Source organism: Microcaecilia unicolor, chromosome 2, assembly GCF_901765095.1.
Source record: "Microcaecilia unicolor chromosome 2, aMicUni1.1, whole genome shotgun sequence".
NCBI lineage: Eukaryota > Metazoa > Chordata > Amphibia > Gymnophiona > Siphonopidae > Microcaecilia > Microcaecilia unicolor.
The window spans coordinates 205,837,128-205,852,634 of NC_044032.1; the positions used below are offsets into that span (position 1 = coordinate 205,837,128).

The window sequence follows — 15,507 nt, forward strand, 5'->3', positions numbered from 1 at the left end:
GAAAGAGAGAGAGCCAGGGTTCAGCAGATGGCCTCAGTCAGCTGGATGAGTTCATGCGTCTGCGAGAAAATACAGTAAATTTTTACTTTGTATCGCAGCTAACGCGCAGGAGTAACCACGAAAGTGACAGTGCTCTGACCAGAATGGAAAACATTTTCAGGGGTGGTGGTGGTGAACTAGAGCTGTAATAGTCGGTCTAGGCCAGAGTTTCCCCAAAATGGGGTCGTACAGCCCACATTTAGGGCCGTGAACTGGGTGGGCTGTCCATTTGGGCATCATTTTATTCTGCTCCTCCAAGGGGGGGAGGGGGCTGTCACACAATTTTACTTGGCTGCAATCACAGGGTCACAGCCACAAAAATTAAGCAGTGGTCTAGGCACTTCTGTCCAACAGTGAAGCTTGTTTTGGAAGAAAGGGGTGTTGAATATGGGGCAAGAATGTTAACACCGAAGATGCATACCTTTTGCTGTTATAGGGGTGTGTGAGGAAGAATGGTAGCGAGCACAGTCGCAGGTGGCAGTTTTGAGTGTTTATGAAAACGTGCAGAATGTTTACTGTAACCTAATTTTAAAAAGAGAATAAATGAGTCTGACTGGTTTCCCCTCAGTCTGTGCTTTCCAGCACTTTCTGGCTTTTTCCAGGACAGATGTAAAATGATTGAGCTGGATTCAGTGGGACCCCAGCTTTCTGGAAAGGAGTGGATTAGGCCGGCAGTGCGCTCAGCGAGATGGAGTAAATTAACAGACATTGTATACTCTAAGTGGACAGCGATATAATTGGCTTGTTTATTCTAGCGTTAGATGGATGAGATACAAATGTTACTTCTACGTGGTGTCGATGTATCTCCCACTCTGTCTAAAGTCCCTGGTAGTTTACATTAGTGAGGACCATGGGCTTGGCAAGTTCTCCTAATGTAGTTCACAAGTTCCAAGATGTTTAGAATATCCGGATATTTCTGTGTGCGGGGGATTTTTTTTTTTTTTTTTTTTAACAAGGAGCCAATTTTCCTCATCTGTTCATGAAACCATTCAGCAGCCCAGATGCAGTAAGGTCGGAGGCATTGTGCAGCTTTATTCAAAGGGCCATGAAAAGAGAGAGAAACCACAGCCATCCTGAACTCCCACTGCACCCCGCCCCCAACCACCACCTAAAAAAATAATTAAAAACAAAAAAAAAAACCACTTAGCCAAGGTTGCACTCTTGAAGCCTTTAGCTCTAGAATGTGCCTTTTGAGTTTAGTCTGAGCTCTGGCTGTGCCAAATCCCCCTAGTTCGTCAGGCTCTCCCGATCCTGACAGGTCTACCTTGGTATTCATGAAGGTTTCCAGACCTTGGCTCTCACTGATGGGAAAGGACAGCCACTTGTGCAATTTCCTCCTCTTCCCCCGGCGCTCCAGCCTTTTGTCTGCATGCTGGCGTTTTGCGTCGGCCAATTCAGGGATGCTAAATTGTTGAACAGAAGCGTAGCTTGCTCTGCCATTGTGAAGTGCCCCTTAGTCAGTACAATGATGGAGCTTTAGAGCAGAATGATTGGAATGTTTCTCTTTAGCAGCGAGCTCATTCCTGTTCTCTGGAGGAAGAGACTGTGTGTGTGTTTCAGGCGAACAGGCAAAGCTTGGAGGGGTTTGCACAGAGAGATTGTGATTAATGAAGAAATGGAAAGTGGGGGTGGGGGGTTGTTGAGTCTTACCTGGCATACTTGAAGTTTAATTAGTGATTCTGTTTGCAGGCTGTAGAAGCATTTTTGCTAGTGGATTAGCCGCTTGAGAGAAGTGGGCTGCCTTGTCTGCCGTAGATAAAATGGTTTAAATTCTGTCCCCTTCGCTTCATTTGTTTGCTTCTGCTGGGGTTTCACTAATGGGGGCCCCCTCTTCCTTTGTGTCCCTCCTTTTCCCATCCGCTCATCTATTCAATTCACGTTCCATATTTTCCTGTTTGTGAAACGCGTACATAAATAACATTGCATGCCACGAGAGCTCAGTGAATTAAACTAATTTCTTTTTGTGTCTTTTCCTCTTCTTTTCTCTAACCAACACATTTGGGTTGTGGACTGTAGCGTGCAAGGTAAAAATGCAAAAAAAAAAAAAAAAGTGTTGCTGGCTTTGTGCAAGTTGTGTTTTTAAGCAATCATTGATTTTGTGTAATTTTATTTTTTTAATCTGTTTTTTAAATGTTTGTTGCTAATTACTTTTTTTTTCCCCCCTTTCCTCCAGGTACTTCTTTGCAGTTCTGGCCATCTTAACTGTTCTAGGCGTGTTAAATGGATTGGTGCTGCTTCCGGTTCTGCTGTCATTTTTTGGTCCATACCCGGAGGTTAGTAATTATTTTAAGATGAATTAACTGGTAGCTTTGTTTATCGTATTTTCCTTTTGGCTCCTTTTTGAAGTATTTGTGGGGTTTTTTTCTGTAACACTTTTTTGATTGACGTGTGTAAAACAAAGCCTGAAAAGTTCTAATTGAACACTTCCCTTTTGTTTAGTAGCATTTCATCTGACTAATCTGGATCCCTGGGGGGCAAAAGATTGTGGAAGTGTGGGAGGAGGGAGGGAGAGCACCAGGACACAAACCCAATCCCCTACATTGTGTGACCTTGAGCAAAGTGTTGTCTTTTAATATTATCATTTGGGTTTTTTAAATCAACTGCACCATACCCAGGGCCCAGCTGAAAACCAGCTATTTTGTCTCAAGCTGGCTTTCCATGACAAACATTATTTTCTGCATGTTATGTGTTTCTTTTCTACACAGTGGAAAATTGTGTAGGAAAAAGGTGCTCAACAATTCCTCAAATTTTTTTTTTTTTTTTTTTTTTGTTTAGCTAGAGCTAAAATTCTAACTAACTTGCCCTCTATGGCAGCCTGGTTCAAGTTGTCTTTTTACCGAGCTTTAGTTCAAATAGCAAAATTATCGCTGCCACTCACTGCAGCAGTGTTTCCCCCTATAAGTGACCCCATGTACGTTTAAGGAGGGCACTCCAGCTCATTACTAAGAGGTCTAAGGAGGAAATGGGTTTTTTTTTCACTCCCATGAATGTTTAAGCTCTGAAACTTTTGTTGTGGTATCTAGAGCTGTACCAAATAGTATATTTTATTATTCGGCTGAATACAAATATTGGGTATTGAGCTTTAACATAACAAAAGAAGCAATCAAAATCAGAGATTGTGTGTGTTTCAGTAGGATTTAGCACAGTAGAGCCCTGGATTATTCGTACTTGAATTTAAATTGCAATTTGGCCAAATATGAATAATGTATTCAGGGCCGAATCGAACACGAATATTCCGCACATCCCCAGTGGTAATGGCAGTTAGCGTATCTGGGTTTAGAAAAAGTTTGGACAAGTTCCTGGAGGAACAGTCTATAGTCTGCTATTGAGACAGGAAAAGCCACTGCTTGTTCCAGGGATCAGTAGCATGAATCTTACTATTTGGGTACTTGTGACCTGGATTGGCCACTGTTGGAAGCAGGATACTGGGCTAGAATGTTCTTATGTCTTGGTTCAGAGCATCGCTCAGCTGTTTCCCGTTACCCAGTGCCAGGAGACTTCAGCATTAAACTGCAGTGGTCTCACCTATTTTATTTTAAATGGTAAAACTGGTGGGTAACCACTGCGGCAAGGGTTTCATTTTATCAGAAATAGCCAGGTTTATTGTGTGTAAGTAAATGTTTTATACATGGCAGTAAAACTGGTTGTCCTTATTTAGGTTTTGCCAACGAATGGACGAGACCAGTTGCCCACCCCGTCACCTGAACCACCGCCCAGTGTTGTGAGGTTTGCAGAGCCACCGGGACACACCAACAGTGGGTCAGATTCGTCCGATTCAGAGTACTGTTCTCAGACCACTGTGTCGGGAATCAGTGAGGAGCTCCATCAGTACGAAGCTCATCGCGTCTCTGGCCAGCCGACCCATCGGGTTATAGTCGAAGCAACGGAGAATCCTGTCTTTCCCAGATCCACAGTAAGCATATTACTTTCCCTACCAGTGCTCATCACTGTTAAAAACGTTGAACTTAAAGCATAACATTAAATGTAAACCTCCCTTTCTGTAGTCTGGGGCAGGGGTCCTTGCATTTTCTTAGGACAGCAGGCTTTGAGGTTAATCCAGACAGGGCTTCTAACTCCCTGCTCTCTCATTTAACATAGAAATGACAGCAGATAAAGACCCCAACCACTCAGGTTTTTAGGGATTTCCACAATGAATATTCCTGAGAGAATTGCCTACATTGTCTCCTTGGTATGCAAATCAAGCTCATGCATATTCATTGTGGATATCCCTATAACCCTGACTGGCTGGGGTTCCCCCACTGCACCAGACATTTGTGGGGTCACTTCTGTTTAAAAAAAGTTTTTGCATCTGGGAAAGTGCTCTTAGAAAGCTCTACAACCAGGTGCAACAAGATGGCATGCATTTGTACAAACCCCTCATGCAGGCATTCATAGGATTACCATACGTCCGGGTTTCCCTGGACATGTCCTCTTTTTGAGGGCACCGTCGGAACTCCGGGCAGGTTTTTAATTTTTTATCATTTTTCCAGGTTCCCATGTTTGTGCCAGTAGAGTGGTCACCTGACCTGACTGGCACATGCATGTGAATCCTCCTGCTTTGGGACCTGCGCGCAAGGTCCTCGTGCAGTGCATGCTTCACGTTGGGCAACTAAGGTCAGGTCAAGTAAGGACAAGAGAGGAGGTCAGGTCAAATGAGGTGCCGATGTGTGCGGACGGTGCTGCATTGACAGCGAGAGAAAGAGGCTGGCACCGCAGGCTTTGTCTTCTGGACATCGCCTGTCCTGTTGCTAAAGCTAAACTTGCTTGGGTGGCGCAGCTCATCGCAGACCGCAGGATTTGTTGTGGTCAAGTCGGGTCCAACTCCGGGAACATAATCCTTGAATTTGGGCCAAGAGAGGCCGGGACTGGACTAGTCCGGAGTACCTAAAAATAGCCAAGCAGGCTGTTCTTGGGCAGTCTGCGTGACGTGAGGAGAGCAGGCAGACAAGACTAGAGCAAGCAAGCAGTAGACTGAGAGCACGGATCAGGAAGCGAAGTTGCATTCATTGACTTGCGCTGCAGACTGCGGATGCAGGCCTCAGCTGACACAAGCTTGGTTGAAGCTGCTGACTGGTGGGAGGCTCCATGGCACGAGAGGGGAGGGGATGTGGAATGTGGGGGGGGGGGGGGGGGGGGTGAGGGAGCTGTTAAAAAAAAAAGTGGGTGGAGGAAGGCTGGAAAAGGATTTGAGGGGAGAGAAATATATAGAAGACGATGGCTTTCTTTGGGGGGGGGGGTTCAAGTCGTGACTGTGGGAGTGGGGAAGGGGTGGGGAGGGAGCACGGATATTGGTGCCCTTTTTTTTTCTCAGGGCAAATATGGTAACCCTAGGCATTCACAGGGGAGAAATGCAGCATATGCACACGTTTTATAAACTCTACCTGATATTTAAAACCATTTCACCGCCAGGAACAACTCCTGGCCAGTTAAATGGTACTTATCAAGCAGTATTCAGCAGGAGATAGCCAGTTATCTCCTGCTGAATATTGCCAGTTAGTGCTTAGTGGATAACTGGTTATATCGCGTGATTTAACCGGCTGTCCGCTAATATTCAGCACATCATCGGCTAAGTTTGGTGGGAAATTAGGCCGCTGAAATAGAAGGTATATTTTTCTGGCTAGTTTTAAATTTAACCGCCCAGAGCTGAATATCGGCGTGGCCAATTATGTTTAAACCTGCCAAAAATAAACCAGATGTTCAGTGCTGGTCACAGGAAATATCCTGGCATATCCATTCTCAGCACCGACCACAGGAGGCAGCCCAGGCCTTATGAATGTACATTTATTTGTACACTACTAGGGGTTATTGTAGGAGTCCTTTTAATGAAGACATTTTTGTTACTTTTGTAAGTACAAGACTGGCACCCCGCTAATAAAGTATTCTTCTTATTTTCAGGTGGTTCAGCCAGATACCAGACATAACCCATTAAGCTCCAGGCATCAGCCCAGCCAGGAAGTGGGATCACAGCGGCAGCACAGCAGACAGCCCAAGCGGGAGCTGAGGGAAGGGCCGCACCCACCACCTTACAGACTGCGCAGGGACGCTTTTGAAACGTCTACTGAAGGGCATTGTGGACCTAGTACTAGGGACCGCTCGGGGCAAAGGTCCCACTCTCAGAACATTCGAAACCCAGCATTCACTGCCACGGGCCCTCCGAGGCCGGCATACTGCCAGCCCATCACTACTGTGACTGCCTCCGCTTCAGTTACTGTTGCGGTACACCCTTCTGTGCACAGCCATAACTTGTGTGGAGGATTCCCGTCTTACGAGGGGTACCACGAAACAAACCATGGAACTTTTCAGGACCCCCATGTGCCTTTCGGCGTTCACTGTGAGCAAAGGAACTGTAAAGTAGATGTAATAGAATTGCAAGATGTTGAATGTGAAGAAAGGACTTGTGGGAACAGTTCGGATTAAGGTAACTTTCTGTGCTTTGACGACATGTTTTTTGGGAGCGTGTCACTAGATGGTGGAGTTTCGTTTTGCAAGGTGGTTTAATTGACAGGGGGGTTTTTTTGGGTTTTTTTTTTTTTTACCCACCCTATATGTGACTGCAAATAGGTACCTTTTTCCACAATGTGCATGCTTTTAACCTTACTTTTTGTGAAGGTATTCCTGGGATGGCAACAACTTTTATTTTCAAAACTAGACATGTTGGGGGTAATATTCAGCCTGCAGCTTGTAAGCCGCTCACATCCACAGGCTGAACCTAACCTTGAATATTCAAAGCCAGGGCAATTGTGGCTCTTGGGCGTTGAATGTCTGGGTTTGTGCACCGACTTGGAAGTTAACCAGCTCCGCTGCCCAGTTAACTCGGCCTTTTTGCTGTTCTAGCTATGCCCTTACGTAGCTGGTTAGTGGACTGAAATATTGCAGCTAACTGGCTACATAATGGCTCCCGGACTGTCCCTAACCAAGGGGCCCATTTGCTAAGCCGCATAAGCTTCTATTCACACCAGAATGGAGTTACCACCCGGCTACCGCGTGGCTCTTGCGGTAAATTCATTTTGGCGCATCTCTGATACGCAAGTCCGAAAATATTTTTATTTTCGGACGTGCGTATCGGACGCGCGCCAAGTGGCGTTTGACACGCACAGGTCATTACCGCTCAGTTACCATGTGAGACTTTACCGCTAGGTCTATGGCTGGCAGTAGGTCTCAGACCCAAAATGGACACGCGGCAATTTTCATTTTGTCGCACGTCCATTTTCGGCAAAAAATTAAAAAAGGCATTTTTTTACAGGTGCGCTGAAAAATGATTCTGTGCGTGCCCAAAACACACGTCTGCACTACCGCAGGCCATTTTTCACCGCGCCGTTGTAAAAGGGCCCCTGGACAGTTAGGGAACTGTCAGTTAGCAGTGATACTCGGCAGCATTACCCAGTTGACCTGCAGAATATTAAAGGAGTTTAACCAGGCAGAAGCCTCTCCTGCCTGATTAAATCTTTTTGAAATATCAGGTCGGTTGTGTGTGTTACAGTAAAAGCTTTTTCTTTTGGCCGTTTTAAAGATAACCGGCTATGTCTGAATTTCGACTTAGCCGGTTATCTTTAAACCAGCCAAAAATAAACCGGATATTCCATGCCAGTCACCGGAAACAGCCAAGCATTGACTATCCAGGCTCAGCGCCAACCGCTGGAATTAGCCGGTCTAACTCCTGCGGTCTGAATATCGGCCCCACCATCTTTCTTAGGTGGTTCACAGCACATTGCCACATCATTGAATTTTTAAAACTGGCCTGCCACTGGTTTGTCGCCAGAATCAGCTGACTCCGTTTTTTACCTTGTTTCTGATAAGAGGGGGGGGGGGGGGGGAAACTGTATGGAGGACTTAGGCTATGGATTTGGTTTCAGCTGAAACAGGTAAACTCTGTTTCGGTCATCCTGTAGTTCTGACCAAGTGTAAATGTGTGCAGGTGTTTAACCAGAGTCCGTTCAGGTTTTCAGAGGGTTGTTTTTATGCACACACAAGCATCTGTGCCTGTATAGAGTAACTCCAGACCAGGTGACATGTTGTAAATTTACCTTCTGAGCATATTTCCAGCAACAGTCTTACCTGAACAAAAAAGCAATAGCAAATGACTCTGCATCCCTTGTGCTCAGAGCAGGGTTTAAAGGGAAACCACAACTATTACTCCTGGGGGAATTCTGTGGTACAGCATTTTTTTTTTAATTGCAGACTATATCAAAATACATTATAACTTCTAAACAGAAAAATTCTTACTCAAAGATGCAAAATGTGAAAGTTCTCAGTGCAGATTTTCCCAGCAATACACTAATAGAGCACCATAGCTAGGGTGTCTGGCTTTCAGTGCTTTTTATTTTTTAATTTCAGTTCATGTCCCAAGGGAAGCTCAGAGCTGTAGACAGTGCTGATTTCTTGCAGCAAAACAGGGGTGTTCATTATTGTTGCAACAAATAGCAGCAGCTGAAAAAAGTTACCTACAAATTCCTCTTGGGTTCCACAGATTTGCAAATGAAAATACATGAAATCCAGAAACCCTAAATATAAGGCTGGAGGTCACGTCTCCCCTACACACAGACTCATACACACACTATCCTCATTCAACACTGTCTGTCCCCCCCCCCCCCCCCCCCCCCCCCCCCACAACCTTCAGATCATCCTCTTCCAACACTCGCTGTCTCCTACCCCAGCTCATCTCCCTTCAACATTTTTCTCTTAGCTCATATTACCCCTCCTGCATTCACATCATGTTGCCTCCATCACTTCATCCAACAATACACCATATGCCCCCCGTTGCCCAGTCTCCCGCTTACCCTCCTATTCCACATGTTCTTTTACCCTCTGTGTCCAGCTCTACCCCTCCATCTCATTTATACTTCCACATACATCTCCTTACCCTCTATCTCCATCTCCCCCCTCCACCTTATTTCCACATGTCCACTTACTTTGTCTCTAGCTCTTCTTCCACCCCCGCCCCACCTCGCATATCACCTTACCCCCCTTGTTGTCTCCACCTTGTCTCCCTTCCATATATGCTCTGCTTACCAACTACTTCCTCTCCCATTGTTTTTACTAACCCCTTGTTACATAAGCATTGCTATACTGGGACAAACTGAAGATCCATCAAGCCCTGTATCCTGTTTCCCACAGTGGCCAATCCAAGTCGCAAGTACCTGGCCAGATCCCAAAAGTGTGAAACAGATTTCATGCTGCTTATCCTAGGGGGCATGCAATGAAGCTATTAAGTGGTAAATTAAAACAAACCAGAGAAAAATTTTTCTTCACTCGACGTGTAATTAAACTCTGGAATTAGTTGCCAGAGCATGTGGTAAAAGTAGTTAGGTTAGCAGGGTTTTAAAAAGTTTGAATAATTTCCTGGGGGGAAAAAAGCCCATAAGTCTTTATTAAGATGGACTTGGGAAAATCGACTGCTTATTCCTAGGATAAGCAGCATAAAATCTGTTTTACTGTTCTGCGATCTTGCCAGGTACTTGTGACCTGAATTGGCCACGTTAAGTTTAAAGTGACAGTGGGTTATACAAGCAATGTGAAGATCAAAGAAGGCATACTGCATCCCTGAGGTGCACAGAAATGGGTCTGACTTTTGGGCTGGCCACAATGAATATTCATCAGATGCTAGGCCCAGGAGTTCAGCTTCTTCTGAAGACCAGGAGGATCTTCCCAGCTCTCACAACAAGTGGAGGGTTAAGTGACTTGCCCAGAGTTGCAGTGGGAATTGAACCCAGGACATCATGATCAAAGCCAGCTGCACTAACCATTAGGCCACTCCTCTACTCCGGGTACATAAAGTGCATAACAACATCATCTTGGAACCATCACAAACTCTCCGTACTTCAGAAACAAAGTACAAAAACCCCAACTCTCCCCACTCCCAATACAAAAACTGTAAGCCTCCATCCTGACATCCACCCACCCAATTCAGGAGCAGTACAGTCACTTTGAGAGATACTGTGCCAGTACATAAGCATCGTCGTGCTGGGACAGACCAAGGGTCCATCGAGCCCAGCACCCTGTCTCCAACAGCGGCCAAAAGAACAATTTGTCCCGCCCATCCCAGAAATAGTGGATTTTTCCCACGTACATTCAATAACATTCTATGGCCTTTTCCTCCAGGAAGCCGTCCAACCCTTTTTTTCAAATTCTGCTAAGTCAACCGCCTTAACCACTTTTTCCGGCAACGAATTACGTGTTGAGTGAAGAAAAATTTCCTCCAATTTGTTCTAAATGTACTACACTGCAGCTTCATCACATGCCCCCTTGTCCTAGTATTTTTGGAAAGCGTAAACAGACGCTTCACATCGACCCTTTCCATTCCACTCATTATCTTATAGACCTCTATCATATCTCCCCTCATCCCCCTTTTCTCCAAGCTAAAGAGCCCCAGCCTCTTCAGCCTTTCCTCATAGGGAAGTTGTCCCATCCCCTGTATCATCTTTGTTGCCCTTCTCTGCACCTTTTCTAATTCCACTATATCTTTTTTGAAGTGCGGCGACCAGAATTGCACACACTACTCGAGGTGCGGTCGCACCATGGAGCGATACAATGGCAGAATAATACCCTCATTTTTGTTTTCCATCCCTTTCCTAATAATACCCAACATTCAATTGCTTTCCTAGCCTCAGCAGCACATTGAGCAGAAGGTTTCAACGTATCATCAACGATGACAACTAGATACCTTTCTTGGTCTGTGACTCCTAACGCTGAACCCTGCAATGACGTAGCTATAGTTTGGGTTCCTCTTTCCCACATGCATCACTTTGCACTTGTTCACATTAAACGTCATCTGCCATTTAGACGCCCAGTCTCGTAAGGTCCTCTTGTAATTTTTCACAATCTTCCTGCGATTTGACGACTTTGAATAACTTTGTGTCATCAGCAAATTTGATTACCTCACTAGTTACCCCATCTCTAGGTCATTTATGAATATGTTAAAAAGCAGAGGTCCCAGCACAGATCCCTAAGGGACCCCACTAACTACCCTTCTACATTGCAAATATTGACCTTTTAACCCTACTCTGTTTCCTATCTTTCAACCAATTTTTAATCCACAGTAAGACACTACCTCCGATCCCATGTCCCTCTAATTTCCACTGTAGTCTTTCATGAGGGACTTTATCAAACGCCTTCTGAAAATCTAGATACACAATGGGGCTCATTTTCAAAGCACTTAGACTTACAGAGTTCCATAGGTTACTATGGAACTTTGTAAGTCTAAGTGCTTTGAAAATAGGCCTCTATATCAACCAGGAGCAAGATGTTTGTTATAATCCCTAATGCCCCTAGAGACAAACTGTCCTTCTCTTTCTTCTTCCTCCACCCCCCCCCCCCCCCCCACCCCTGATTCCTCTCATTTTCTGCACATATGAAAAACACTGCTAAAGAGTGTCATTTTGTTCCTGTTCAGCATTGCTAAAAATCTATCCCTTCCTTACTATGCATGTTAGCAAAACACTTATCCGCTCTCATTTAGTTTGGGCATAAGACTGCTTCGGCCTACTCCTCGCACATCTCAGATGAAACCATCTTTCTGTACTGCAGACTATTCAAAATGCAGCTGCACAAATTCATACATATCCATAGAAAATGACAGATAAAAAAAACATATAGCTTATCCAGTTTGTCTATCCACAACTGCTTCTCTTTTATTTTTTTTTTCCCTCTCTCAGAAAGCCACTGTGCTTGTCCCACGCTTTCTTGAATTCAGATACCTGTGATCTTCCTTCTACGTCAGTAGAACCATGTAACATTTCTCCAGACATCATTATGACTGTCGGACAGAGTTCAGGCTTCTATTGCTCATCTACAAATGCCTTCTCTCTACAGCTCCGTATTACCTATCTTCTTTTTCCTTACCTTCTTCCTTTTGAACTCATTCATCTGCCAAAGTCACTCTTTGGTACTCTTTTCCACCATCTTTCCTCCATTGCTAACTCCCATCTCTGCTGTTTAAACCTTTTGCCTAGGATAGACTTGCTGAGTTGGTGTGTTGTTTCATCTGACTGTATTCAAATTCCAACTGGAAACTCGCCTTTCTTTTATTTATTTATTTATTTAGATTTTGCTCACACCTTTTTCACTAGTAGCTCAAGGTTAGTTATATTCAGGTACTCTGGATATTTCTCTGTCCCAGGAGGGCTCACAATCTAAGTTTGTACCTGAGACAGTGGAGGGTTAAGTGACTTGCCCAAGATCACAAGGAGCAGCAGTGGGATTTGAATCGGCCACCTCTGGATTGCAAGACCAGTGCTCTAACCACTAGGCCACTCTTCCACTCCTTTATGTGGTTGGTTTTACAGTGTAATCATTTCTCTATAATATATTCTACTGGAACTTATCAGGGCCGGCTCAAGGGATAATGGTGTCCTGAGCCAACTTGCTTTGGTGGCGCCTCCCCATTGCATCACTTCCGGCACCTCCTGTCTCCTCATTTACCTTTCTCCTCTCCCCTCCTTCCCTGAGCCAGTCTCTTCCCCCTCAGTTCGGGTCTAGTACTGCTCCCTCATGTTTCTCATTCCTCCGTAGTCCTCTAAAGTTTACTTCAGTCACTGGTAGCAAGCTTCATTCAGCCAGCCCCTGGATCTTCCCTCTGCCACGTTCCTCCCACAGGAAATGGCATCAGAGGAGGCAGGATGCAGCAGAGGGAAGATCCAGAGGCTGGCCAAAGGAACTTGTCTTGCTGCTGCTGCTGCCACTGGCAGTCAACACTTTAGAGGGCCGCAGGAGAGTGAAAGAGAGGTGAGGGAGCAGTGCTGGACCCATGGGGAGGTGGAAGAGAGAGAGGTGGAAGAGAGAAGGGGGGGGGAGAAAAGGCTTAACCTGTAAGCCAGGTGAGGTCAGAGGCTGGGTATTTTGGCACCCTTAATCGCCGGTGCCCTGGGCCAGAGCCTCACCTGGTCCAGTGGTTAAGCCAGCCTTGCTTTTTGTCTTGACTAAACTGTATGGAGCAGGGACGCCTATGTGCGCAAGTGCAAAGCAGTTTAAAAAGTTGTATTTGTTGGAGCTTGAAGATGTTTCCAGGTTGCAGGTTAGGCAATGGTACATCTGCTAATGGAGTGGAGGAGTGGCCTAGTGGTAGATTGCCATTTTTGACATCCAGAGGTGCCCAGTTCAAATCCCACTGCTGCTCTTTGTGATTTGGGGCAAGTCACTTAATCCTCCATTGCCTCATGTACAAACGGTATGAGCCCTTCAGGGACAGGGAAAATACCTAGTGACCTGAATGTAACTCGCCTTGAGCTACTACTGAAAAAGGTGTGAGCAAATACAAAAATATTTTAAGAGGTTTTGAAGCAGTAGATGCTTTATATTTTTATGTATGTTTTCTTTGTACCCCATTTAGTTGTAGGTGGGCTATAAGTGTGGAAAATAAATCAAATGCACAGTGCGGTGTACACCTGACAGCACTTAGAAATGACTAACAGTAGTGGTAGACTGAGGCAGTATTACATCCTCATGCCTTTCCAATAAATCTGGATTGAATAGCTAGGGTGTCAAACCTTGGCCCTTGCCAGGTCGGGTTTTCAGGATTTCCACAATAAATATGCATGAGATCTATTTGCATACAATGGAGGCAGTGCACACGAACAGAACTTGTGCATATTCTTTGGGGAAATCCTGAAAGCCCAAATGGATTGTGGTCCTCAGACACCGCTGGGAGTAGCTGATGGCAGCTTGGGAGGAGGGAGCAGGGTTTGCTACTTAAAAGTGGAAAAGCTATAACTTTGTGTCTTTTTCTGCTCTTCAGGGATGCGTAGGAACAAGCATAGAAGGCCAAAGATGGGAAACCCTTCTTTCCAGAACTTTGAGAGGAGCCGCTGGAAGTGGTGGGAGAGGGACAATGCTGCATCAGGACAACAGTGTTCCTTATTACTGTAACCTATTTGTATTATTGTGTTCAGTAAGTCTATAAATAATTTAAAAGGTGTACACATGTGTAACATACAGATGAACATTGTTTGTAAAATAGCAGAACTGTTAGATGGGGGGATGGAATTTGCACAGCTCCCGTGTAGAGTGTGGACAATGTTGATTTTTGCTCGGGGCTTCATTGTACGTTGTTCTGTGCCACACAACTAAGCTTAACCTTAGTCCATAATTTCAGCATACCTTGCTGCTGCTTAAATATTGTATAATTTACTTGTATAATTAATTCTATGCAAATATTGCTTATGTAATAGGAAATTGTCATGTTTTGTAAATGTCTATTGGTTTTAAAATATTTTAAATTTGCATATCACAAGGCTGTGGTAGTATGAACTGTTACTGTTGACGTTCAAACACGCTATGCGTGAAACTTAAAAAAAATTTCTTTTTTTTTTTTTTTTTGTTTTTCCTGTTGATGAGCAGATATGAAGAAAAGCATGCTAATCCTGATGTCTTAAGTAGGTTTAGCCAACTGTGGTTTGTTCTGTTGTAAGTGTGTGTGTGTGAATGGATGGTGTTTTCTCATGTACTGTAATCCCTTTTGCTGTATTGTGGCCCATAGTGCAGAGATTCCTAAATCCAGTCTGAACGACTACAACCCAGTCTGCTTTTTGGGATTTCTACAGTGGATGTGAGATCTGTTCTCGTGTGCTGCCTCTTGAGCGCGAATCTCCTATCCATGTTCATTGTGGAAATGTTGAGAACCAGACTGGGCTGCAGCACCCCGGGACCAAATTTGGGGACCTCTGCTTTAATGTATTTATTAACCCCTTGGTGCTGGGAGTTCTGGCTCCTCCCTCCACTGGGTGCTAGTGGAACAGCCGTAGAGCACTTAGACTGCTGTCAATTTCCTCCCTTTTGAGGTAGTGAAACACCTGTTCTGGGTCACCTCAACAGACTAGGCCAGCTTGGAGTTTTGCCCCCACAGCCTTGACTTTCCAAATAATGCTGAATGTGGCTTAACTATACCTGAATACATACTTGTGCTGTAAGTTCCTGCCACAGAGAGCTTACAATCTAAGGGGGTCCCTTTTTCTAATCTGCATTAAAAGGGGCCCTAGCGGTGGTGACCATTTTTGCTGCAGGCTGAGGCCCTTTTTACTAATGCAGATAAAAAGGCCGAAAAAAAAAGAAATGTCCATGCGGTAAGATTGCACTTACCGATTGGCCATGTTGGGGGGGGGGGGGGGGGGGAGCAGTTACCATCACCCATTGAGGTGGCGGTAAGGGCTACTGCGCTAACACGGCAGTAACTGGGCAGTGCATGGCGCTTGCCCAGTTACTGCTGGGTAACTACTGTGGTAAAAAAAAAATAGGGACCTATTTTCCATAGCACCAGAAATGCTGTGTACTGGGGGTGGAACTGCTGTCCGTGTTGGGCCCGTGATAGTTCCGAATTACCGCACGGTAAGCCCTCGGTGGGCTTTACCGCTGCTTAGTTAAAGGGCTCCTAAATGAGTAGATAGTGCCATGCCCAAAGTTATAAGATGTTAGTGGGAGAAGCAGGATTTGAACCTTGGACTAGAGCTGTACCAAATAGCATATTTTACTATTCAGCCG

The 15,507-nt window shown here is 45.0% G+C and overlaps 1 protein-coding gene across 2 annotated transcripts in view; it reads left to right on the forward strand.

The window, feature by feature from the left end:
- Nucleotides 1-15,070, forward strand: part of PTCH1 (patched 1) — a 116,194-nt gene extending 101,124 nt beyond the window's left edge. For both annotated transcript variants that reach the window (XM_030193648.1, XM_030193647.1), the window contains exons 21-24: nucleotides 2,213-2,312; nucleotides 3,698-3,952; nucleotides 5,935-6,457; nucleotides 13,769-15,070. In XM_030193648.1, the coding sequence (XP_030049508.1) occupies nucleotides 2,213-2,312; nucleotides 3,698-3,952; nucleotides 5,935-6,456 (877 nt within the window). In that variant the 3' untranslated portion in view covers nucleotide 6,457; nucleotides 13,769-15,070. The remainder of the gene's footprint in view (nucleotides 1-2,212; nucleotides 2,313-3,697; nucleotides 3,953-5,934; nucleotides 6,458-13,768) is intronic.
- Nucleotides 15,071-15,507: the final 437 nt, after the last annotated feature.